At 47.2% G+C, this 26,425-nt stretch overlaps 3 protein-coding genes across 9 annotated transcripts in view; all 3 read left to right on the top strand.

The window, feature by feature from the left end:
• LOC310743075 (uncharacterized protein) overlaps positions 1 to 16,535 on the top strand; it is a 35,929-nt gene extending 19,394 nt beyond the window's left edge. Inside the window, exon 4 of the mRNA XM_083573171.1 lies at positions 15,132 to 16,535. Within this exon, the coding sequence (XP_083429297.1) occupies positions 15,280 to 16,086 (807 nt within the window). The 5' untranslated portion in view covers positions 15,132 to 15,279 and the 3' untranslated portion in view covers positions 16,087 to 16,535. The remainder of the gene's footprint in view (positions 1 to 15,131) is intronic.
• Positions 1 to 26,425, top strand: part of LOC310742900 (uncharacterized protein) — a 45,797-nt gene that overhangs the window by 1,875 nt on the left and 17,497 nt on the right. For 2 of the 6 annotated variants that reach the window (XM_083572704.1, XM_083572702.1), the window contains one exon: positions 12,331 to 12,475. The gene's annotated coding sequence lies outside the window, so the exon portion shown is untranslated. Of the gene's footprint in view, positions 1 to 9,107; positions 9,281 to 12,330; positions 12,476 to 22,867; positions 22,909 to 26,425 lie in introns of those variants that run through there. The other 4 variants (XM_083572705.1, XM_083572703.1, XM_083572706.1 and 1 more) reach the window with 4 other exon arrangements.
• LOC310743039 (uncharacterized protein) lies at positions 7,827 to 24,753 on the top strand. 2 transcript variants are annotated; one of them, XM_083573116.1, is made up of 2 exons: positions 7,827 to 8,135; positions 23,372 to 24,753. In XM_083573116.1, the coding sequence occupies exon 2, from the start codon at positions 23,499 to 23,501 to the stop codon at positions 24,471 to 24,473; it is 975 nt and encodes a 324-aa protein (XP_083429242.1). In that variant the 5' UTR covers positions 7,827 to 8,135; positions 23,372 to 23,498; the 3' UTR covers positions 24,474 to 24,753. The 2 variants fall into 2 exon arrangements, with proteins under 2 accessions (XP_083429242.1, XP_083429241.1); XM_083573115.1 differs by lacking the exon at positions 7,827 to 8,135 and adding an exon at positions 21,565 to 21,624.

Below are 26,425 nucleotides of genomic sequence, written 5' to 3'. Positions count from 1 at the left end.
GTTGTTAATGAATCAGTACTACATATTCAAGGATGAGGTTTCCACTAAGTACAGTTATCCGTTTGCCTTTAATATCCAGCTTTTTCAGTGCCAGATTAGGATACTCCTGTGTCAGAAGACAGTGCAAGAGATCAGGCAGCACATCATTATTATAAAGAACAATTGAGGTGGGTGTTTCCGTCTGGGATTCCCATGCGCCAGCTGCTTTCCTTCTGCTGCTCCTGCTCTCTCCATGCAATGTGAGGCATCTAGACGGAGGTCCGTCTCCAAGAACAGGAGCTTCCCTGAGCACCCATTCAGCTGACCCCAAGCACCAAGCCTTGTCACTAGTTCTCTGACTGACCCAGACCACAGTCCCTGGAAAAGATGTAGACCTGGGTCTCATATAATGGTCCACATGGACTTCCTGAGGCCATTGGGACTGTGCAGGTGATTCATGAAGATCTAGAGGTGGAAACAGGGGTGGATGGAGGATTATGATGCCGATGATGGGAAATGTCCAAAGGAAAGATGAACCAGAGACAGAGAGGGCCTTTTCATGGAGAGAGAGTAGCTGCATTTCCTGTGAGAAAACAGTTGATGTGAAAAGGCTGTTTTCCAAGATCATGCTGCTTTATTAATGATGACTGAGGATAATGAAAGGTTGCTGATGCATTACTATCATTTGACATCATTGCATCTTCATTTCCCCAAAATTCGGAACCAGGGTAGGGTGCAGGGGAAATATAGGATATGTTGAAATATGAGGTGGTGCTAATGGCATCTGATATGCTCTCTTTTCCTTTGTTCTCTTCCTTGAAACCCAAACAGGATTTCCTTTCCTCCCACGCTGAGGAGGGTCATGGAGAAGAGAGACAGACTTCCAGGGGAAAGGGCACCTTTGGTTTCATTAGATATAGACCTTAAAATGTGTGAAATGTGGAACATGCTTCATTGAATGAGCACACATAGCTCACATAAACAAACCCCAAAAGTGGCGAAACCATTTAAAGGTATGGAGTGTGGAAAGACTTTCATTGATAGAACACATCAGCCGACTCACATGGGTAAGAAAGGATTCAAATGCAAGGAGTGCGGGAAGAACTTCAGTCAGAGTGGACACCTCAATATACATCAACGGACTCACACAGGGGAGAAACCATTTAAATGCATGGAGTGTGGAAAGAGCTTCATTCACAGTGGACACCTGAGGAGACATCAACGGACTCACATAGGGGAGAAACCATTTAAATGCATGGAGTGCGGAAGGCAATTCAGTCAGAGTGGAAGCCTAAATATGCATCAACTGACTCACACAGGGGATAAACCTTTTAAATGTATGGAGTGTGGAAAGAGCTTCCGTTTCATTGGAAACCTTAGAAGACATCAACAGACTCACACAGGGGAGAAACCATATGAATGTATGGAGTGTGGAAAGAGCTTTCGTGATAATGGAAACCTTAGAACACATCAACGGACACACACAGGGGAGAAGCCATATGGATGTATGGAGTGTGGAAAGAGGTTTAGTGATAATGGAACCCTTAGAAAACATCAACGGACTCACACAGGGGAAAAACCATTTAAATGCATGGAGTGCGGAAGAAAATTCAGTCAGAGTGGACACCTAAATATGCATCAACTGACTCACACGGGTGAAAAACCTTTTAAATGCATGGAGTGCGGAAAGAGCTTTAGTAATAATGGAAAACTTAGAAGACATCAACGGACTCACACAGGGGAGAAACCATTTAAATGTATAGAGTGTGGAAAGAGCTTTAGTGATAATGGAACCCTTAGAACACATCAACGGACTCACACAGGGGAGAAACCATATAAATGTATGCATTGTGGAAAGAGCTTCAGTAATAGTGGAAACTTCAATATACATCAACGGACTCACACAGGGGAGAAACCATATGAATGTATGGCGTGCGGAAAGAGCTTTCGTGATAATGGCAACCTTAGAAGACATCAACAGACTCACACAGGGGAGAAACCATATGAATGTATGGAGTGCGGAAAGAGCTTTCGTGATAATGAAACCCTTAGAACACATCAACGGACTCACACAGGGGAAAAACCATTTAATTGCATGGAGTGCGGAAGGAAATTCAGTCAGAGTCGACACCTCAGCGTGCATCAACTGACTCACACAGGGGAGAAACCATATGAATGATTTGTTCTCAGGAGCTAAGTTTTGTGCCTCACTGTGGTCCCAGTCATAACTGTAGCCTTTGAAAGCTCAGTAAACTATTACTGAAGAAGTCCTGCTGCCTGTGTGTGTCTTTTTGACCTCAGTGTGGCACTTGCTCTACACGTGGCCCCTACCCTGCTGCTACTTAGCTCATGCCCTGGAGTTGCTCTACTCAAGCACACAAGATGGTTTTTGCACCAAACTCTGTCACCCCCACCACTACATGATCTCCAAACACTTCTTCTTCAACAGAACCTCATCTTGAAATACTGAAATTCAATGGGAGATTTCCCCCCAAAGCCTAAGTTCAAGAGGGGGAATGTGGGGCTGCAGGTACCAGGGAAGTCTCCTGGTGGGCCCATCTTCACTCATGAACCCCATGGGGCAACCTGCTTATTCTGGGGTTTGAAAAGCAGTTTAAATGAAAAGATTGCAAAAAGTGCTTTATTTACAATGGAGTGTTTAAGGAACATCCAGGGACTTTCCCATGGAAGAACCCCTTTAGATGTATGGAGAATGGGACGTTTTCCTTTCAGTGTCCTCTCTTTCTTCACAGCAATGAACTCAGCAGGAAATCAGTCTTAAACACGCGATGTGTATTTGAAGTTCTTGTGTTTATATGTAAAACTGAACAGCAATGAAATATTGAAGGCAATGTGTAACAATGTGAGTATAATCTAAGATGTAAAGTACCTTTTGATAGAGAGGATAAATCTGGTTTGCTGGTGGTGAGTGAGGATTAGGGCTGGGCAATATATTGATATCTGGTCCAATACTGGTTTCTAGACCACATCTCGATAACCTTTGAAGAACAACTGATATGGCAATACACTGTCAATCACAGTGTGTGTTTCTGGGATGTGCCTGCAAGCAGCGGCAGAAAGCTTTTCTTTGTGAAGCCCCTGCAGATGCCGAGCTGCTGACCTCCTTCCAAAATGACGGGAAGCGAAAAACACACATCCATTGCCCTGTGTCGTTCCAGCCTCTTTCCTCGCTTGCTCCCTTCTGCCGGTGTGTGTGCCTGACTTAGATATCCTGTGTGCTGTATTTTTTTACTGCTGAAACTGGATCTGCTCTCAGGAGCTAAGTTTTGTGCCTCACTGGGGACCCAGTGAGAACCGTATGCTTTGAAAGCTCAGTAAACTATTACTATAGATGTCCCGCTGCTTCTGTGTGTGTTTTTGACCTCAGTGTGGGACTTGCTCTACATGTGGCCCCTACCCCACTGATGCTTGGCTAAGGCTCTGGAGTTACTGTACTCAAGCATTCAAGATGGGTGTTTGTGTGTCAGAGTGGTTTTTGCACCAAACTCTGTCTCCCCCACCACTGCATGATCTCCAAACATTACTTATTCAACAGAACTTCATCCCTGCCCCCTGCACGTTCTGAAGAAAACTTAAAATTTAATGAGAGATTCCTCCTCCCCCCCCCCCGAAGCCTAACTGCAAGAGGGGGAAGGATGGGTTGCAGGTACCAGGAAAGTCTCCTGACGGGCCCATCTTCAGTCATGAACCACATAGGGGAACCCCAGCGCTACTGCTTATTCTGGGGTTTGGGGAGGATAATATTTTTCCATAATACCAGAGGTTATTAGTCAATCATGCTGCTAGGGAGTCTTCCTGCCAGAGGACCACAGTCCTTATTACTATCCTACTGATTTTACTGTTGCTGCTGCTTTTGCTGTCATGGACAGGCTGGGTTCAGGGGCGGGGGAGGCACCAGCTGGGAGACCCACAAAGGAAGAAGGCTCAGATCCTGGGGACTGGTGGTGGGATGGCGATCAGCAGATAGAGGGAGAAAATGGAGCAGAACGGGAGGGGAGGTGTTGCAAGCTGAGGAGGAAACAGGGTTTGGTGAGCAGGAAGAGGCTGGGACAGAGAGCAGTTCAGACCCAGAGGGAGGAGAGGAGGGGGCCAGGAGACCCAGAGGAGGCCGACTGCTGAAGCATCCAGGGAGACCCCCCTCCTTCTGCGACCAGCTCCCCTCTCCCCTGGTCTCCTAGAGCACACAGAGAATCCCAGTTCAGACCCATGAACCTGTACATGATATTAAGAGGGTGTTTCCCTGCCCCCCAACATGCATCACTTTAATTTTCTTGACAATGAGCTGTATTTTCTGTCCAATCACACCGTTTGGAGAGCTCTTTTTGGAGCTCCTTGCAATCTCTCTTTGTTTGAACAATCCTGGACAATTTACTGCCACCAGCAAACTTTGCCCCCTCCCTGCTCACTCCTATCTGTTGAAAAGCCACGGGTCCCAATACTGATCTATAGGGGACTCCACTTTCTTCTTCTCTCCATTTATTGGAGTCTCCATTTATTACTACGTGTTCCTCCCTCCTCCCATCCTTTTGTGCTGCAGAGGGAACCCTGCGGAAAAGTTATGGGGTGAATTTTGCTTCCCCACACATCCAACACTGCTCAGCATTGAGGGAAATGGAAGAGGAAACCTGGCCACAATCCAAGACACTGAGGTCAGCAGAAAGCAAAGCAAAGCCTACTCCAAGGGAAGCCGCTTCAACTTCCAGCCCGTCTGCTCCCACAATGGCTGAAGAAGAATTGCCCTTTGGGAATGGCGGAGCTGAATGGAAGAGGGCGAGGAAGCCCCACAATCGCTCCTGCTGGAGGAATAGGGGCACTGACCCCTATACTCAAAGGTGATGGCCACTTCTGGAATCCTTGAAGGAATTCCCCCCACCCTGGTCCCATGCAGCTGGGCTCACTTGCCAGAGCCACCTGCATGGCCTGCCAACAATTCCCATCATCCCTAGTCTTGCTAGCTTGGGATGGTGGGATCTGTAGTCCAAAAACAGCTGGAGACCCAAATTTGGGAAACTCTGTTCTCCCTGAAGGACAAAGGAGGATTCACCTGCATTAGAACATCAGGTGAGCCCTGCAGGATCAGGCCCACGGGGGGCCCTGTCCTCCCAGGGGCCAAGCAGGGGCCTCTTCTGGGAAGCCCACTGGCAGCACTTGAGCACCAGAGAAGGACGGCTGCCTCTGACTGGGGAAGCACATTTCTTCTAGGGGCACATTTCTGGGGAAGTTTAGGGAAGTGTTTTAATGTTTAATGCCGTACAGTGGTACCTTGGGTTAAGTACTTAATTCATTCCGGAGGTCCGTACTTAACCTGAAACTGTTCTTAACCTGAAGCACCACTTTAGCTAATGGGGCCTCCTGCTGCCGCCACACTGCCAGAGCACAATTTCTGTTCTCATCCTGAAGCAAAGTTCTTAACCTGAAGCACTTTTTCTGGGTTAGCAGAGTCTGTAACCTGAAGCGTATGTAACCTGAAGCGCATGTAACCCGAGGTACCACTGTATTGTGTGTTTAGTATTGGGCTGGGAGCCTCCCAGAGTGGCTGGGGAAGCCCAGCCAGATGGGCGGGGGATAAATAATAAATCATTATATATATTCTTATATGGGGTCCCCACGATGCTCCCCAGCCTGGCTCCAGACTGCCAGGGAAGCTGCGGTGTGTTTTGCTGCAGGTGAGCCTGCCCTGTGCACCGCTGGGCTCTTAAAGGAACTTGGAGCTCCAGGCGGAGGGGCCACAGCTTCCCCACACTTGTGAAGCAGCCATGGGAGTGATGGGGAGGCAGGCGGCTTGCAGTGGGGAGTGGCGTGGAGTGGAGGAATCCGCGAGAAGGAGCTCCTGTGCACACCACTCCTTGCCTGCTCCCTGAAGGTTTCCTGAGCCTCCCCCCTTTTCATTTCAAGGATTGGGGGACCTCAGCATCCCAGGGTTGCTTTGTTCTGGGGGTGGGGAGTCAGCTATTTTGTTTGCTGAGGGCAGGAGTCACACTCCTGTCACATTGTGTTGTGTCTGTCTTTTAGGTAAGGGGGTGAGGCTCAGGTGGAAATGCAGGGAGAAGCAAAAAATCCTGGGGTGCAGAGTTACTCCGCTGCCCAGCTCATCAGGGTGTCACTCCCCGGGGGTCCCTCTGGTCAGCAAAAGAAGGAGTCTCCAGCCATGTTAAATATGCAAAACAGCAGCCAATTGACCTGATCTTTATTTGTTGAAACAAGGTTCAAACACAAAGGGGGGGGGGAAGCTGCTCCTTTATCCCTTATGGGGTATCCAAGAGCCCATATAGGGTCCTTTTGTAGGTTCTCTATTGGTAGGAGGAAATAACAGAGGCCAAGCAGAGAATATTGAGAAGCAAAGCAGCTAGTAAGCCTGATCTTTACTGAAGCTGTTGCAACAGGGTGTTCCCCCCACAGGGAGGAGAGAGGAGGACCTCTAACAAAGTAGTGCAAGCCCTTATAAAGACATTTTGAAATTGCCCCCCCTGGAGCCCAAGACCGCCCCCCCAAAAAAAAATCATAAATACATCACAGAAGGGGTGTAGCCCAAGACCACCCCCAAGACATCATACCTACATGAGAGAAGGGGTGCACTACAACAGAAATCTGAGTGCAGTGTTTCTCTCCTGTCTGCCAAGTTACCTGATTGGAATACCTGGGCATCCTGGCCACTCTATTGTTATGATAGCTGTTCAGTTCCTGAATCCATGTCACAGGCTCACCCTATTCAAATCTTAAATGTGCCCTTAAGACAGGATTTGTGCGCAAAGAGACAATGGACAGGTTTCCCACTTTGACCTTGCAGAGAATTTGGGAGGGAGAAAATGGTTCCAGAATTTTTCTGTGCTCTTCAGACATGTGTTGGGTGATTGGGTGTGTATGTGTACACACACACACACACACACACACACACACACACACTCACACACACACACACACACACACTTGCTTCCTTGCTTGGAACATTTATTTTATATATATTAGACTTAAAATTCTTACAACAATTGCATATGGTTGCATGAACTTTTAAGACCTCTCCCCATTTCCCACAATACATTTTTTCACAGCATCATCCATACATCACAAATGTGTCACATAGTAGGAGTGTTTGGAATTTAGAAACATGAGCCCATCACCCACCCCTGTCACAACCCCAGTTTCCCACACCCTTTAACTACCCTCTTCCCCCAAAAACCAGAATAGTTTTTACACATCCCCCTATCTGCAAGTCTTTCCTGCGCTTCTCCTTTGAATGCATCAGGATTCAATCCACCATCCGGATGGATTTCTGCCTGGGGCATGTGCTGCCCTTGATCGCCTCCTGCCTCCTAAGGGATTATGGATTATGAATTGGATCCCCCAATTCCAGATGAGTCATCAGGCGTTGGAAACCAGGAAATCGGTCAAGCCGTTGACTTGGCTATTATTTGACGTTTCTACAGTTTTCTATACAGTATTGGAGAGTCGGAGGAAACAGTCCGATTCATGCTATCCGCTTCTTGCTACAATTGTATAGGCTGCTTCTCTGAGCCTCTTTGCTGCTGTGCATGGAAGGTGCCTGTGCAAATGGTCATTGTCCTGGCCTTAGTCCGAGGCTGTGGTGGGGACTTGGGGTTTTGGGGGAGTCGTATAACTGTCCCCCCTTCCTGGTCTGAAGAGCACCAATACCTAAAGCACGGACGCACGGCTCGTGGCGTGGGGTGGGCGAGGGAAGGATTTAGCAATGTAAACATTGGGGGGGGGGGGAAACCCACTTTGTAATTGGATTGCGGGATCAGCCCCTCCCCCGCTCTCCTGATATACAGGTGGAAGGGGGGGGACAAACCTTCCTCCCCGCCCCCGCTCAATTCTTTCCCTCCCCTACCGGCACATCCTTCCCTCACCCCGCCCCCACAACCCCAAATCCCGTCCCCAATATGTTGCTCCTCTTCCTCGCCATCCGACCTCTGTTCCGTGAATGGGGGGGGGGGATGAGCTCCCCTCCCAAACTGCCTGCTTCTCCCGGAAGTGGAGCTTCTGCTCCGGATTGCTGCTCTGCGCCGTAGCTCTAGGGGCGCGCGCTTTCGGAAAGGGGAGGAGAGGCGGCAGGGGGGGGACACCCCCCCGTGGATATTGCAGGAAAGGAAAGGAGAATCTGGAGCGAGGACAAAGAGGTAAAGGGGTTGCGGGGGGAGGGGAGGACAGAAAAGGACCCAGAGACCCCCGCCAGCTCCCAAAAGCATATTTCGTGGGCCCCTTAGGCGCCTTGGCAGCGGCGGACATGGGGCCCCCACCCAGGGGGTCCCCACGAAGGCCTCCTTCCCCGTTTCCCCCGCACAGGCATCCCTGGGGCCCTGTGGGATCTGCACGGAGAAAGGCGGGCCATGAAAGGGTTAACAGGCACGAGGGACGCCTGGATAGAGACCCCCGTGTGGCTCGTGTTGGGGGGGTGTCCTCTGGATGGAGAGATGGGGCGCTCAGGGCGAGGGGTGAGCCCCGCCAAGTCGGCCTCTGGGTGCAGGGGAGACTCAGGGAAAGAGGGAGGGGGTCGAGGAAGTCGGGGGGAGCATCCCTGGGGCGGGGAAAGGCAGCATTGGCGTGGGGGGGGGGGGAGAGAGATACAGGAAGACCAGTCCTTGGGGAGACGTCTCCATCGTGGCGCCCGCGGGGAATCTCCAGAGCGGCCACCTTGGCTTCTCCCTGCGGCCCAGGAATCAACCCCCCCTTCAAGGCGACCAAAGAGGGATCCCTGGAAAGTGGGGGGTCCTGTCCCCCCACCCCTTCCTTCCTGCAAGCTCCATCCTCTGCCCGCCCCCATAAGCCCCTGCCCAGACGCAGCGCTTCTGCCCAGTCCAACCATTGGTCCCCTGGAGAGGAGAGGAAATCCCGAGAGGAAGAGCGAAGGGGAGAGGCCTTCCCAGAAGCGGCTCTTTGTTTCCGCAATCCCACCCAGGAAGCAGCCAGAAACCTTTTCCTCTCTCTCAAGCTTCCATCTTTAAGTGTCTTTTCCTCTGCCTGGTTCATTGAGGATGAGGATAATGTACACCTGTCATCAGAAACAGGGGTGCAGAGTCCATGGAATGGCTCTCAGGCTTGATATAGAAGTTGCACCTCAAAAGCATTTCTGTTCCTCTTATTCTTTTTAGGTAGTGTCAGAGTGACTGACAAGCTGAGATACAACCCATCAGCATCCGGTGATAGTGATTGCATGAATCTTCCCAGTCAAAGGACCCATTTTCATGATAGACAATACCTGTGACTGGAGGCTCAACACACAGGGTGTGCCTATGCAGGCCAAAGACTACCAGTATTAGCACAGGTGAGCTGTGTGACCTTCCCAAATTTACAGACTGTATGTGAATAAGAGTTTGTACGGCAACCCTGTGATTTTCTCCACCCGTAACATTTTGTGAGTTGATATTGCAGTACGAATTCCAAAATAATTACAAAAAATCACAAGATGATAAGAATGATTGTAGTATTTATATCCTGTCCATCTGGTTGGGCTTCCACAGTCACTCTGGGCAGCTTCCAGTACACATAAAATATATTAAAACATCAAACATTAAAAACCTCTGAATACAGGTCTACCTTTTACTATCTTCTAAATGTCAGATAGTTGTTCATTTCCTTGACCTCTAAAGGGAGGGCGTTCCACAGGGTGGGCGCCACCACCAAGAAGGCCCTCTGCCTGGTTCCCTGTACCCTCACTTCTTGCAGGGAGGTAACCAGCAGAAGACCCTCAGAGAAGGACCTCAGTGTTCAGACTGAAGGATGGGGGTGGAGACGCTCCTTCAGGGCTACAGTGCCAAGGCTGTTTAGGGCTTTAGGTCGCAGATCTTGCTCCTCCATAATGATCTCCAAGACCGACATACAGTTAGCAGAGTAGGAAAAACCATTCAGAGGCAGCAAAAAATTCATTCAGCAGAGAAATTTAGTACCTAAGGCAAAAGATAGGAAAAACTTAACTTACAGTAAAACCCTAACTTAGTATATCAAAACAGCACTCAAGTAAGAAACACACAAGCAGAGTAGAGAATAGCAGAATAGGAAGTGGGACCAGGCGCCTTTCAATACTGCGATTTATAAAAAATTCCATGTCAGAGTAACCTTGGGACTGGATAACAAGATTTTACTTTCTTGGGCTCCATGATCACTGCAGATGGCGACAGCAGCCACAAAATTAAAAGACGCCTGCTTCTTGGGAGAAGGGCAATGACAGGCCTAGACAGCATCTTGAGAAGTAGAGACGTCACCTTGCCAACAAAGGTCCGTATAGTTAAAGCCATGGTTTTCCCAGTAGTGATGTATGGAAGTGAGAGCTGGACCATAAAGAAGGCTGATCGCCGAAGAATTGATGCTTTTGAATTATGGTGCTGGAGAAGACTCTTGAGAGTCCCATGGACTGCAAGAAGATCAAACGCATCCATTCTTAATGAAATCAGCCCTGAGTGCTCACTGGAAGGACAGATCGTGAAGCTGAGGCTCCAGTACTTTGGCCACCTCATGAGAAGAGAAGACTCCCTGGAGAAGACACTGATGCTGGGAAAGATGGAGGGCACAAGGAGACGGGGGCGACAGAGGATGAGATGGTTGGATAGTGTTTTCGAGGTTACCAGCATGAGTTTGACCAAACTGCGGGAGGTAGTGGAGGACAGGGGTGCCTGGCGTTCTCTGGTCCATGGGGTCATGAAGAGTCGGACACGACTAAACGACTAAACAACAACAACAACAAGCCTGACTCACTCCAGTTTAAACCAGTTTCTTCTGGTTCCCAAAGACAAGAAAGTTCAGTATAATCTCATAACAACTGATCCCACCACCTGCTCTCAGCAGAAAGGAAACTCCCTTATCAGCTAAAATGTTCCTGCTGGAGAAAACACCACTTTGAATCACACAGAGTAAAACCACCAGAACCTTCTTGAACCAATAGACGAGGAATGATCTCTATACATTAGATCAACACTTTTCTTTTCCTGAAAAATGCAGCCATGACACTTAAAGGTCAGCACCAACAGTGTGAATTGTGCTTGGAAACACACTGGAAGCCAGGGAAGATATTTTAGGACCAATGATATGTGGTCTTGGCGGCTGCTCCCGGTTACTAGTCCAGCTGCCGCATTCTGGATTAGTTGCAGTTTTTGGGTCACCTTCAAAGGTAGCACCATGTAGAGCGCATGGCAGTGGTCCAAGCAGGAGATAACCAGAGCATGCACCACTTTAGTGAGACAGTGTGCAGGCTGGTAGAGTCTGCCTGCCACCTGTCCCACAGGGACAGTGCTTCCGTCTTGTCAGGATTTAACCTCAATCTGTTAGCCACCATCTATCCTCAAACCACCTACAGGCACCAACACAGGGCATTCACTGGTTCATCTTCACTGGTTCCAATTTAAAAGAGAAGAGCCTGGTATCATCCACATGCATGTGAACACCAGCCAAAACTCCCTCAGCGGCTTCATATAGATATTAAAAAGCATGGGGAGAGGACAGAGCCCTGAGGCACCCCACAAGTGAGCACCCAGGGGCCTGAACACTCATCCCCCAACACCACTTTCTGGACATGGCCCAGGAGGAAGGATGGGAACCACTGCACAGCAGTGCCCCAGCTCCCCTAGAGGGTCCAGAAGGATACCATGGTCAAAGGTCTCCAAAGCAGAGATCCAGCAGAACCAGGAAAGAGCTTTGCCCTTGGTCTCTAGCCTACTGGAGATCATCAACCAGCGCAACCAGGGTAGTTTCTGTCGTATGATGAGGCCTGAATCCCAATTGGAAGGATAATGGTGGCAGAAGCTTTTCTGGTCCTGCACCCCCAAAAGCTCCAGGCACAAGACTTTCATTAGCTTTGAAGGGGCCATCGGATACTTGGTGGTCTTTTCTTCAAAAGACAAATATTCTGAATACTTTTTAATTTATGTATAATATAAACAGCAATTCTGTTTTACATATTCCACATTGGAGAGATTTTGATACACAGGTCTGAGTTCATCGCTGCCCCCGAAACTGCTGTGTTAGCAGTACAGCAAGTGTGGACAGTGTGTTTGGAGGTTCAGGGCTGCCTAGACAACAAGAGCCCCTTCTCAGCCTGGCTTATATGGTCCCAAGGAAAGCAGAGCAGTACGTTAGGCACCAACTTGGCTGCAGGAGTGGCTGGAAGGAGGTGTGCAGGACACCATCCAACCCTCTCAGAGACTTTTCTTTTCCTAAAGAAAACCAGGCAGCAAAGGTTTAGGACCACAGTTTTCCTTCTCGAGGACCTCGCTTCCCAGGTTGACGAGCTCCATCTGCCCTTCACTTTCCTCTGCAGTATGGGCAGAATCTGCCTTCCTGACTGTGGGATTCACTGTTGTTCTCATCCTCTCCATCCACCAGGGCCTGCTTTCACCTGCAGCAGAATTCCCCAACCCACCAAGGATTGGAGACCCATCAGGTATCCTCACCTGGTTTAGCCGGCCGGTTGAAACCGTTCCTGGGCTTGTGGCCCCTATTCTATCCTGACAGCTTCTGGAAGCCACAGGTGAGAACTGAGTGCAGGTTGGGGACCATTGATGGATAGATTGCCCCATAAGGAGCATGACATGACCCCCACCAAAGGAACTAATGCTCTCCTAGCATCCCAAGACATCGTATAATTATGATATTTGAGACAGAACCGCAATAAATTCGTCTCTAGAAATAACATATCTTCAGGCCATAAATAAATTAATACTACTTATTCAAGGTACTACATATTCCACTAAGTACAGTTTATCTATTTGCCTTGAATATCACCTTTTTTTTAAAAAAATAAATTTTTATTAAGATTTTAAAGGTTACAGGAAAAAAAGAAGAAAAAGAGCGATCAAAAATGAAGAAAAAAATGAAAAACAATACACATCCAAAAACCAAAAAAAGAGAAAAAAGAGAAAAACAAATAAAAAACAAGTCAAACGTTTAACTCACTTACTTACATTCACTTATTTTCTTGACTTCCTCACACCTCCCATTTTTGTATTCTAATTCAATTAGATATTCCAGCAAATCCTTCCAGCTTTATTTTAATCCCAATAATTTATCTTAACATACTATAGTTCCCCTCTTTATATTCTAATTCATATAAATATTCCAACCAGTCCTTCATCTTATTTTTATCCTTATATCTTATCTTATTATACTATAATTTCCCATTCTTTCTTTCACCAAATAACCATCCACTTTTACTTTATCCAATCTTAACTCTCATCCAAACCTATATATCTATACTTATTCTTAAGACGTTTCCCTAAGGTCAAAAAAGATTCCATTCCACAAATTTCCCATCTCTCATTAAGAAAACAAAAAAACAAATTATATTATATACACTTTAAATTCCCAATTTCCTTCCACCAGATCCCCTCCCCAGTTTCGGTCCCCAGCAAAAGTCCATCAATCTCGTAAAGCCATCAACCCGGAGATCTTAAATCCGAGGCTCTTAAATCTCTTTTGTGTCCCCTCTGCCGGTCTTTTTGATAGTCTTTGGTATTGAAAACCAGATCTCGGGGAAGCTCCAACCCAACGGTAATCATATTCCTTCCTGCCAAACTTCCATGGTTAAAAACAGAGCCTATAGGATATTCCAAATCTTGTTTCACGCTCCTTTCAAATCCAAAGGCCCCCGAAACTCCAACCTCCACCTGGCTCAGATTTGTAATCCAAAGGCCATCTGATCTCCACATAAGGTGCTCTCTCCATCTTTCATTTTCCAAACCAGGCCAGGCTTCCATCTCCAAAAATTTGCTTCTCTTTGTTGCCATCATGTCAGGCCTTAAATTGTTGTTCACCATTTGCATCTGTAGGGTTACGGCTCCCCCTTTCTTCACTTCAATCACAACATAATTCTCCTCCTCAAATTTTCCGGTTTGTTCAGTTGAAGGAGGTTCCTGTGCCGAATTCTTATCAAGTTCTTTACTAATACCCACTTTTGTTCCCAAAGTTATAACATTCGTAGTCAAAACATTTATCTGGTCTTGCAGCTTTCCCAAGAGAAAAAAATGTCCTGTTCAATTCAGACTCAATTTCCTTCCCGACCGCCATCCTTAAACAGTCCAAGGTCAAAAAACAATTTCCCAGCTGCTCCTTAAAACAATGTCCCAAAGCTCCCTCTAGAGGGATTCAAGTTCCTTTTCACTCCTTTCAGCACAGACCCAAAAGTCCCATACGTTAAATTGTAACAGTCCTTCCTTCGTTTTAAACATAAGCTTGTAACAAAGATAGACAATAGAAACAAAGTCCTCTTTTGTATCTTGACAGCTAACTTGACAGCTGTCAAATTGATCTATTCATCATCAGTGGGCTCTCACGGACCACTCCCGGGTTCAGGGAAGTGGCACTTCAAATCCCAAATTTTGTCCTTCTCCTGCAGGCTCCCCTGCTTCCAAGAAAAATTGATGGTAATTTCAATCAGTAGAATTAAAATCCTTTACATAAAACTCCACGACCTTAGTTGACAGGTTCTTTGCTTCAGTTTATTTACAGAAAGGGGAGGCGGACTTCCTGTTTGGACCTTCCCCGATCGGTGCCAATTTAAAAATACTTTAAAAGTCCAATTTCCGTTCTACTCATGGGTTGTTGTTTGAAATCCAATTGTCCACAAGAAAAAGTCAGCGCTCTCCGGCAACGGCTGTGCGGCTTCACTCCGTAAAAATAGCGGTCAATTCGAAACACCGTGCCGCTCACCCCACATCACTTCGGAACCCCCGAAAAGGGGTTTCCCTGTGGGTAGGGGGGGCGCTCCTGGTGTCAGCCGAATCCCACGTTCCCAGGCTTCCTCCGCCTGGGATTTTTAAAGGGTCTCCGCCTTCGCTGCGGCGGCAAGACCAGATTTTCACGGAGCGGGTTCCTCTGGATCAGAGGAATTCCGCCATTGCCAATGGCGCTAACCCGGAAGTCCTGAATATCACCTTTAAAGTGTCATTTTAGGATAGTTCTGTATCAGAAGACGGGCACGAGATCAGACAGTACATTCTTTTAAAAATCATGCTGCTTTATTAACATTGATTGAGGATTATGAAAGTTGCTAATGAATTCCTATCATTTGATGACATTGCAACTTCATCTCCTAAAAATTGAGAACATGGGTAGGAGGTGGGGGAATGTAGGAGACGTTGAAATAGGAGAAGGTGCTAATGGAGCTTGATGTGTTCCCCTTCCCTTAGTTCTCTTCCTTGAAACCCAAACAGGATTTCCTTTCCTCCCACTCTGAAGAAGGAGATGAAGACAGTCAGAACTCCAGTGAATGGGGCACCTTTCGTTTCATTAGGAATAGACATTAAAATGTGTGAAATGTGGAATATGCTTCATTGAATGAGCACACATAGTTCACATCAACGACCTCCAACAGGGGAGAAACCATTTAAAGGTATGGAGTGCGGAAAGAGCTTTAGTGATAATGGAAAACTTAGAACACATCAACGGACACATACAGGGGAGAAACCATATAAATGTATGGAGTGTGGAAAGAGCTTCAGTCAGAGTGGAGACCTCAATATACATCAACGGACTCACACAGGGGAGAAACCATATAAATGTATGGAGTGTGGAAAGAGCTTCAGTCAGAGTAGACACCTCAATATACATCAACGGACGCACACAGGAGAGAAACCATTTAAATGCCTGGAGTGCGGAAAGAGCTTTAGTGAGAATGGAAAACTTAAAACGCATCAACGGACTCACACAGGGGAGAAACCATTTAAATGCCTGGAGTGTGGAAAGATCTTCAGTAAGAATGGAAACCTTAGAACACATCAACGGATTCACACAGGGGAGAAACCATATAAATGCATGGAGTGCGGAAAGTGCTTCAGTCAGAGTGGACACCTTGATATACATCAACGGACTCACACAGGGGAGAAATCATATAAATGTATGGAGTGTGGAAAGAGCTTTAGTGATAATGGAAAACTTAGAAAACATCAGCGGACTCACACAGGGGAGAAACCATTTAAATGCATGGAGTGCGGAATGAGCTTTGGTGATAATGGAACACTTAAAAAACATCAGCAGACTCACACAGGGGAGAAACCATTTAAATGCCTGGAGTGCGGAAAGAGCTTCAGTCAGAGTGGAAATCTTAGAAAACATCAGCAGACACACAGGGGAGAAACTGTTTAAATGTATGGACTGTGGAAGGAGCTCCAGTCAGAGTGGAACCCTTGATTTATGTGAAGAAACTCACACAAAACACAAACCTTATAAATATCAGGAAAGTAGATAGAGGTTCAGTCTTGGTGGAAATTCTAAATCAACAGATTAACGGAGAGGAAGAACCCTACAAACCATCAACAGACTCAAAGAGGAGAAGCAGTTTAAATGAAAAGATTGCAAAAAGTGCTTTATTTACAATGGAGTGTTTAAGGAAAACCCAGAGACTCTCAGATGTAAGAACCCATTTAGATGTATGGAGTGTTGGAGGTCTTCCTCTCAGAGTCCACTCTTTTCTTCACAGAAATGAACTCAGGAGGAAATCAGTCTTTGACACATGTTGTGTATGTGAAGTTCTGGTTTTTTATGTGTAAAACTCTATCGTAATAAAATATTGAAGGCAATGTCAAACAATGTGATTATGATCTAAGATGTAAAGTGCCTTTTGATAGAGAAGGGGAGAGCGTTTGTCTGGATTGTTGGTGGTCAATGAGGATTAGGGCTGGGCGATATATTGTCCAAACTGGTTTCTAGACCACATCATGATAACCTTTCAAAAACAATTGATATGGCAACACACCAAGAATCACAGTGTGTGTTTCCAGGATCCTCATTTGCCTGGAAGCTGCTGGCAGAAAGCTTTGCTTCGTGAAGCCCCTGAATATGCTGAGTTTCTGACTTCCCTCCCAGGCGACAGGAAGCGAAAGACACACATCCATTGCCCTGTCTCCTTCCAGCCTCTTTCTTCCCTTGCTCCCTTCTGCCTGACTTAGATATCCTGTGTGCTGTTTTTGTTTACTGCTGAAACTGCTGTACTCAAGCATGAAAAATTGGTGCATATGACTGGTTTTTGCACCAAACTCTCTCACCCCCAACCATGTGTGATCTCCAAACACTGCTTCTTCACTAGAACCTCTCCCTGTCTCCTACACATTCAGAAGAAAACTTAAAATACTGTAATTTAATGGGAGATTTCCCCCCAAGCCTTCTTGCAAGAGAGGGAAGGAGGGGCTGCAGGTACCAGGGAAGTCTCCTGGGGGCCCCATCTTCACTCATGAACCCCGTGGGGCAACCCCAGATCTACTGCTTATTCTGGGGTTTGGGGAAGATAGTACTTTTCCATAGTCCCAGAAGTTATAAATCTTCCAGCCAGAGGACCAATGTGCATATTATTATCATACTTATTTTACTGATGTTGCTGCTGTTGCTGTCATGGACTGGCTGGGTGAAAAGGGGGGGAGGCACCAGCTGGGGAACCCCCAAGGGAAGAAGGCTCGAATCCCGGGTCTTGTTTGCCCCCTAAGTCTACTCCTAGGTCTGTTCAATAAAAGGCTAATTTGGTGTTATGGGGGGGGACCCAGGTGCGAGGCTGCTCAGCCACCCAGCTCATCAGGCAGAGCCCGTGGGTCCCTGCAGAATAAAGGAAGGAGTCCGGCCACCAACCGGAGCAAATAGCTGTAGATCAAAGTTTATTGCGCAACAGGTCCAAAGGGGAATTGTACCCCGAGGATGGGGTGACAAGGACTTTTAAAAGTTTCTATCTTATCCCAGCATGCAGTTCGTGGAGCATCATCACTACATCATCGCTACATCAGGAGGTGAAAAAACCTATCTGAGGATGTACAAATTCCAACGCGCTTTAGTTCTGGGCTGCTTCACTCCTTGCATGAATTTTACCTGGGTGTCGGGGCTGTGTGTGCAAAAGCCAAAGCCCCATTTCCCCCCGTAACACAGGAGTCACAGAGTCCAAGCCGCTGTTCAATGTACACCAGTACCTAAAACACGGACGGATCTAATCTAGTGGCGTGGGGTGGGGGAGGGAAGGATTTTGCAATGTAAACATTTTGGGGTGGGAGACCCCACTTTGCGAGTGGATCAGCCCCTCCCCCGCTCTCTTGATCCCCAGAAGAAAGAAGGGAGGGGGGAAAACCTTCCTCTCCCCACCCCCATTCCTCCCCTCCCGCCCATCCTTCTCTCACCCCGCCCCCACAACCCCAAATCCCGCCCCCCTACGTTGCACCTTCCTCGCCATCCGGCTTCTGTTCCGGGAGTGGGGAGGGGGGAAAGAGCCCCCTCCCAAATTGCCTGCTTCTCCCGCAAGTGGAGCTTCTGCGCCGGATTGCTGCTCTGCGCCGCAGCTCTAGGGGCGCGCGCTTTCGGAAAAGGGAGAAGGGGCGGCAGGTAAATCCCCCCCACCCACGTGGATGTTGCAGGAAGGAGAATCGCGAGCGTGGACAAAGAGGTAAAGGGGTCGCGGGGGGAGGCGAGAGAAGGATCCAGAGTCCCCCTTGAGCTCCCCCAAGCGCCTGTCGTGCATCTGGATCCCTGCACGCGTCCTGCGAAGGGGGTTTTCCTTGGGCCCTTAGGAAGCCCACCCAGGGGGTCCCACGAAGCCCCCTCGCCCCATTTCCCCGCGCAGGCATCCCTCCTGTCCCTCCCCTGCTCGTCTTGGGGGGGGGCCCTCCGGACGGAGAGATGGGGGCGCAGGGCGTGGGGTGAGCCGCGCCAAGGGGGGCCTCTGGGTTCAGGGGAGACTCTGGGACAGAGGGAGGGGGTCGAGGAAGTGGGGAGGGGGAGCATCACTGGGGCAGGGAAGGGCAGCAATTGCGGGGGAGAGCTAGGAAGACCAGTATTTGGGGAGACGTCTCCGTGGTGGCGCCTGCAGGGATTTTCTGCCTTGGCTTCTCCCTCCCACCCAGGAATCGGCCACCCCTTCAAGGCAACCAGAAAAGGATCCCTGGAAAGTGGGGGGTCCTGTCCCCCCACCCCTTCCTTCCTGCAATCTCTATACTCTTCCCACCCCATAAGCCCCTGCCCTGTCCAGACTGTTGCAGGAATTTATGTATAAGTTGGGGGGGTTGCCCCTTCAGCAGATATCATGCACATGCAGCCCACTACCTAAATCAGCACCATCACTTTTGTGAGTTGTCCCCACAAAGCACTTCACCACATTCTTCCTATCTATTCAAAGGGCCTTTGCTGCACAATACCAAATGTAAGTAGTCACTGATAAATGTCTCTATGTACTGGCTCACTGGGGTAACTTCAGAAATTCCTATAGACATGTGAGCTCAGCTCCTCAGCAGCCCCTCTGCCTGAGTGATAATCCCTGGCCTCCTGATACCTGAGTGCCAGACAGGTAGCCATTCCACAAAGAACCAACCCAGATGAAGACAAAAGGGTGTGATTAGCTTGGCTGGGAAACAGGGAATGTCCGCCCACCCTTTCTCACAGGTGGGTGGGGTTTGTGGCACCAAGATAGGGCTCACCTGGGCGGGTGCCTCCCACCTGCTTGGGCCGGCCTTTGACCCGCCCTTGGTCAGGAAGGACAATGGATGGCCAGCCGGGGGTGGGGCAAAGGCCAAAGAAAAGAGGGCGACCCCTTTGTCCAAGCCTCTTTGGGTTTTCTTCCTTCCAGAATCAGGATCCTCAGGAGAGTGTCCTGGCGGCTGGATTAAGGTAAGGTCTGGCCTGATTGGAAGGGACATGGCCCCTCCGCCAGGCTAGGCTGCAATTTTGTGGCTTTTCTTTCTGGGCGGGGGGCCAGCTAGGCTGCGGGGGGCCTTCTTGGTTTTTAGTAGTGGCGGGGGGGGAGGCATGGCTCCCTCGCCCCCACCATCCGCCACCCTCCAGCTGTAGGCCGCATGGCAGCTGATTCCTTTCTTGTTGGGGGGGGGCATAAGTCAGGCCACGTGGCGGTCGTATTTTTTTGCTCCCCCCCTTCCTGCTCTGGCTACTTACGCACTTCTGCTCCTAGCAGGGAAATGTAAATGTCTCTTTTGTTACACTCGACGGGTGTTTGGTGGAGGACAAGGGGAACTATGGACTATGGTCCAGGATGCTCAGATTACTGCCACCAGACCTTCCCTTCCATGATGTAACCATGATGTAGTTTGGGGGGGGGGTGTAACATTGGGATTAGCAGTGAAATAAATAAATTAAGGTCTTATGTATATAATGAAGGTTCATAAATGTACCAGGCAAACACGTACATAGATATATAGGCCCCATGTCTGAAGCTGCACAGGAGCCATTTTGACTCCCAGGCTGACCAGGTGTTTTCTCTGCAAGGTCAAATGGAGCAGCCTCCCCATTGCCTCTTCCTTCACAAATCCTGTCTTAAGGGTTTGAATAGGGTGAGCCTGTGACCTGGCTCAGGAACTAAGTACTTATCATTACAAAAGACTGGCCAGGCTCCCCAGGGTATCAATCAAGTAAGCATTAGCAGGTAACTTGCCAGACAGGGGGTAAACAACCCCCTCAGATTTCTGCTTTAGCCCGCCCTTTCTGTGAAGTAGTTATGATGTTTCTGGGGGTGGTCTTGGACTCCAAGGTGGGCAATTTAAAATGTCTATATAAGGGGGGGGGCACACCTTTGTTCTGGGTCCTCCTCCTTTCCTGCATGTGAAGGGGGCACCCTGTTGCAACACTTCAATAAAGATCAGGCTTACAAGCTGCTTTGCTTCTGAATATTCTCTGGTTGGCCTCTGTTTTTTCCTCTGACCGATGGAGAACCTACAAAGGACTCTATGAGGGCTCTTGTGTCCCCCATAAGGGAATAATGGCAGATTTTTGTTTATTACAGCAGCTAGTAAAGTTTGGGTTCTCTTTTGTTCAGGGCTTCCGTCTTGTTCCACCTGGTGGCAGGTGGGAGTCGTGTCACGACAGTCTTCAATAAAGACCAAGCCTACTGGCTGTTGTTTTGCTCTGGTATTCCTGGCTGCTGTCCTTGTTTTTTGTCCAAGGGAGCCCTCAGATTTCTCCTTTAACAAGACACACCTTCTGTCCTGCAAGCTCCACCCAATTCCCACCCCATAAGCCCCTGACCTGTCCAGATAATAATAATAATAATAATAATAATAATAATAATAATAATTTATATCCTGCCCTCCCCAGCTGAAGCCAGGCTCAGAGGGGCTTACAACAATAAAAGTAACACAGTTTACATAAAATCACAAGCAATTAATTAAAATGCATTCTAAAATCAATTCGTTCTAATATCAATTCAAAATCAAATTAATGGCAGATACAGGGGTTCTGCCAAGTCCAACCATTGGTCCCCCTGGAGAGGAGAGGAAATCCCCAGAGGAAGAGGGGAGGGGAGAGGCCTTCTCCGAAGCGGCTCTTGGTTTCCGCAATCCCACCCAGGAAGCAGCCAGAAACCTTTTCCTCTCTCTCTCAGGCTTCCATCTTTAAGTGTCTTTTCCTCTGCCTGTTTCATTGAGGATGAGGATAATGTACACCTGTCATTAGAAACGGGTGCAGAGTCCATGGAATGGCTCTCAGGCTTGATATAAAAGGTGCACCTCAAAAGCATTTCTGTTCCTCTTATTCTTTGTAGGCAGTGTCAGAGTGACTGACAAGCTGAGATACAATCCTTCAGCATCCAATGATAGCCATTGCATGATTCTGCCCAGTCAAAGGACCCATTTTCATGATAGACTGTGGCTGGAGGCTCTACATACAGGGTGTGCCTATACAGGACAAAGACTGCCAGTATTAGCACAGGTGAGGTGTGTGACCTCCCCCCCAAATTGACAGACTTTGTGTGAATGAGAGTTTGTGGGTGGGATTATTGTTTACGGCAACCCTGTTGCTCCTACAAGGGAGCACCCAAGGGTCTGAACCTTCTTCCCCCAAACCCAAGTTCTGGACATGGCCCAGGAGGAAGAAGGGGAAACACTGCATAGCAGGGCCCCCAGCTCCCCTAGAGGGTCCAGAAGGATACCATGGTCAAAGGTCTCCAAAGCCGCTGAGAGATCCAGCAGAACCAGGAAACAGCTTTTCCTCTCAGCCTCTAGACCATCGGAGATCATGAGTCACAGCAACCAGGGTAGTTTCAGTTCCATGATGAGGCCTGAATCCCGATTGGAAGGATAATGATGGAAGAAGCTTTCCTGGTCCTGCACCCCCAAAAGCTCCAGGCACAAGACTTTCATTAAGTTTGAAGGGGCCATACGATACTTGGTGGTCTTTTCTTCAAAAGACAAATAATCTGAATACTTTTAAATTGATGTGTGATATAAACAGCACTTCTGTTTTCCTTGTTCCACTTTGGAGAGACTTTGATACACAGGTCTGAGTTCATCGCTCCCCCTGAAACTGCTGTGTTAGCAGCACTGGCTGGACAGTGTGTTTGGGGGTTCAGGGCTGCCTAGACAACAAGAGCCCCTTCTCAGCCTGGCTTATGTGGTCCCAAGGAAAGCAGAGCAGTACTTTTGGCACCAGCTTGGCTGCAGGAGTTGCTGGAAGGAGGTGTGCAGGACACCATCCAACCGCCTTAGAGAGTCCACTCGGGATTTGTGTGAGTTTTCCTACAAAGCCTTCTCCTGAATACAACTAAAGAGGGAGCAAAGGAGGTTTTTCTCCGCAGCTTTTTCTTCTCCTGAAGCTAACTCAAGAGGAAGTGAGGGAGTGTACCAAAGTGTTACGACCAGAGATTTCCTTCTCGATGGGCTCCCTTCCCTGGTTGATGATCCCCATCTGCCCTCACTTTCCTCTGCAGAATGGGCAGAATCTGCCTTCTTGACTGTGGGATTCACTGTTGTTCTCATCCTCTCCATCCACCAGGGCCTGCCTTCACCTGCAACAGAATTCCCTAATACACCAAGGATTTGAGACCCATCATCTATCCTCACCTCCTTTAGCCTGCCGGTTGAAGCTGTTCCTGGGATTGTGGTCCCTATTCCTTCCTGACAGTTTCTGGAAGCCACAGGTGAGAGCTGAGTGCAGGGTGGGGACCAATGGTGGGTAGATTACCCCAGAAGGTGGACAACATGTCCCCCACCAAAGGTACTAACACTCCCCTAACACCCCATGAGAATGTATGATTATGATCTTTAAGAGAGAACAGGAATAAATTCATGTCCCCAGAAATAACACAACTTCAGGCCATTAGTGAATCAATACTACATTTTAAAGGAACTACACATTCCACCAAGTACAGTTTATCTATTTGCCTTGAATATCCTGCTTTTCAGTGTCGTTTTAGGATAGTCCTGCATCAGAAGACGGGCACAAGATGAGACAGCACATCATTTTTTAAAAAAATCAAGCTGCTTTATGAACATTGATTGAGGATTATGAAAGTTGCTGATGAATTACTATCATTTGATGCCATTGCAACTTCATTTCCTAAAAATTGGGAGCATGGGTAGGAGGTGAGGGAATGTAGGAGACGTTGAAATAGGAGAAGGTGCTAATGGAGCTTGATGTGTTCTCTTTCCCTTAGTTCTCTTCCTTGAAACCCAAACAGGATTTCCGTTCCTCCCACTCTGAAGAAGGAGATGGAGAAGACAGTCAGAACTCCAGGGGATGGGTCACCTTTGGTTTCATTAGGAATAGAAATTAAAATGTGTGAAATGTGGAATATGCGTCATTGAATGAGCACACATAGTTCACATCAACGACCTCCAACAGGGGAGAAACCACTTAAAATTATGGAGTGTGGGAAAAGTTTCAGTCGGAGTGGACACCTAAATATGCATCAATGGACACACACAGGGGAGAAACCATATAAATGTATGGAGTGTGGAAAGAGCTTCAGTAAGAGTGGACACCTCAATATGCATCAACGGACTCACACAGGGGAGAAACCATTTAAATGTATGGAGTGTGGAAAGAGCTTCAGTCAAAGTGGAAGCCTTAGAAGACATCAACGGACTCACAGAGGGGAGAAACCATTTAAATGTATGAAGTGCGGAAAGAGCTTCAGTCGGAATGGAGACCTTAAATTACACCAGTGGATTCACACAGGGGAGAAACCATTTAAATGCATGGAGTGCGGAAAGTGCTTCAGTGATAATGGAAGCCTTAGAAGACATCAACGGACTCACACAGGGGAGAAACCATTTAAATGCATGGAGTGTGGAAAAAGCTTCAGTTTCAATGCAACCCTCCGAAGACATCAACAGACTCACAAAGGAGAGAAACCATATAAATGTAAGGAGTGTGGAAAGAGTTTCAGTCAGAGTGGACACCTCAATATACATCAACGGACTCACACAGGTGAAAAACCATATAAATGTTTGGAGTGTGGGAAGAGATATAGTGATAATGGACAACTTAGAACACATCAACGGATTCACACAGGGGAGAAACCATTTAAATGCATGGATTGCGAAAAAAGCTTTAGTGATAATGGATCCTTTAGGAAACATCAACGGACTCACACAGGGGAGAAACCATATAAATGTATGGAGTGCGGGAAGAGTTTTAGTGTTAGTGGATCCCTTAGAAAACATCAACGGACTCACACAGGGGAGAAACCATATAAATGTATAGAGTGCGGGAAGAGTTTTAGTGTTAGTGGATCCCTTAGAAAACATCAACGGACTCACACGGGAGAAACCATATAAATGCATGGAGTGCGGAAAGAGCTTTAGTGATAGTGGAAACCACAGAAAACATCAACAGACTCACACAGGAGAGAAAACATTTAAATGCATGGAGTGTGGAAAGAGCTTTAGTGATAATGGATCCCTTAGAACACATCAACCGACTCACAGGGGAGAAACCATTTAAATGCCTGGAGTGTGGAAAGAGCTTCAGTTTCAATGCAACCCTTAGAAGACATCAACAGACTCACACAGGTGAAAAACCATATAAATGTATGGAGTGTGGAAAGATCTTCGATCGGAGTGGAAATCTTAGAAAACATCAGCAGACTTACTTTGGAGAAACCATTTTACTGTATGGCGTGTGGAAAGAACTGCAGGCAGAGTGGAATGCTTGATTTTCATCAACAAACTCACACAAGAGACAAACCATATAAATGTCAGCAAAGGCGATAAGAGTTTCAGTCCTAGTGGACAGTAAGAACTTTAATAGTTGCCACCCTACAAACCAACAACAACCTTAAAGAGGAGAAGCAGTTTAAATGGAAGGATTACAGAAAGTGCTTTAGTTATAATGGAGTGTTTAGGAAACATCTAGGGAGTCTCACAAGGGAGAACCCATTTAGATGTATGGAGCGCGGGACATGTTCCACTCATAGGAAATCTGTCTTCCTGCTACAGGGCCAGCTGAGTCTGTTTCTCTTGTCATTATCTCCAACTAAGTAACTCCTGTCTAATCTGCTCTCTGTCTGCGTCTCTCCCTGCTTCTGAGACCACTGGAAACGAGGCGGGCCGTTTCTCCCCCTCCAGCTCCGCTTCTGAGGAAAGCTAATCTGCTTGAGAATGGATTCCCCCATATTTGGCTTCAGACCATTCCCTGACAAAACACATTGCTCTATGTCCTTCCAGCCTCTTTCCTCCCTTGCTCCCTTCTGCCGGTTTGTGTGCCAGACTTAGATTTCCTGTCTGCTAAAATTTTTTACTGCTGAAAGTGGATCTGCTCTCAGGAGCTAAGTTTTTTGCCTCACTGGGGACCCAGTGAGAACTGTATGCTTTGTTTTTTGTTTTTTTAAATGATATTTTATTAAATTTTAAGAATCACGACAAACAAAAATAAAGAAGAAAACAAAAACAAAACACATACACAAGAATATAAAATACAAAAGATACAAATACTTAACTTAGAAAAAGAAAAAAGAAAAGAAAAGAAAAAGGGGGAAAAACCATTAGAGAAACACACAAAAATCCCTCTTTTTAGTTCCACTTTCTTTGATTCACTTATTTTCCTGACTTCCTCACATCTCCCTTTTTTGTATCCCTTTTAAAAATTAGTTCAGCAAATTCATATCCAATTAATTTATCTATTATCAATCCAATCTTATTTTTTATCTTGTTGCTATAACCCCTTCAATTCATTTCAATGTCATTAACATTCAAAAATTTTACAGTGTTTCTGTAAATAGATTTTAAATTTCTTCCAATCTTCTTCCACCGACTCTTCTCCCTGGTCTCGGATTCTGCCAGTCATTTCCGCCATTTCCATATAGTCCATTACTTGCATCTGCCATTCTTCCAGGGTGGGTAGATCTTGTGTCTTCCAATGCTTTGCAATAAGTATTCTTGCTGCTGCTGTAGCATACATAAAAAAAAGTTCTATCCTTCTTTAACACCAATTGGCCGACTATGCCCAGGAGAAAGGCCTCTGGTTTCTTAGGAAAAGTGTACTTAAGTACCTTCTTCAATTCATTATATATCATTTCCCAGAAAGCCTTAATCCTTGGGCACGTCCACCAAAGGTGAAAGAATGTACCTTCAGTTTCTTTACATTTCCAGCATTTATTATCGGGCAGATGATAAATTTTTGCAAGCATGACTGGGGTCATGTACCACCTGTACATCATTTTCATAATATTCTCTCTTAAGGCATTACATGCCGTAAATTTAATCCCGGTGGTCCACAACTTCTCCCAGTC

This window comes from Podarcis filfolensis, assembly GCF_964270895.1.
Source record: "Podarcis filfolensis genome assembly, chromosome: 10".
NCBI lineage: Eukaryota > Metazoa > Chordata > Lepidosauria > Squamata > Lacertidae > Podarcis > Podarcis filfolensis.
This window is presented reverse-complemented; position numbering and strand designations above follow the sequence as displayed.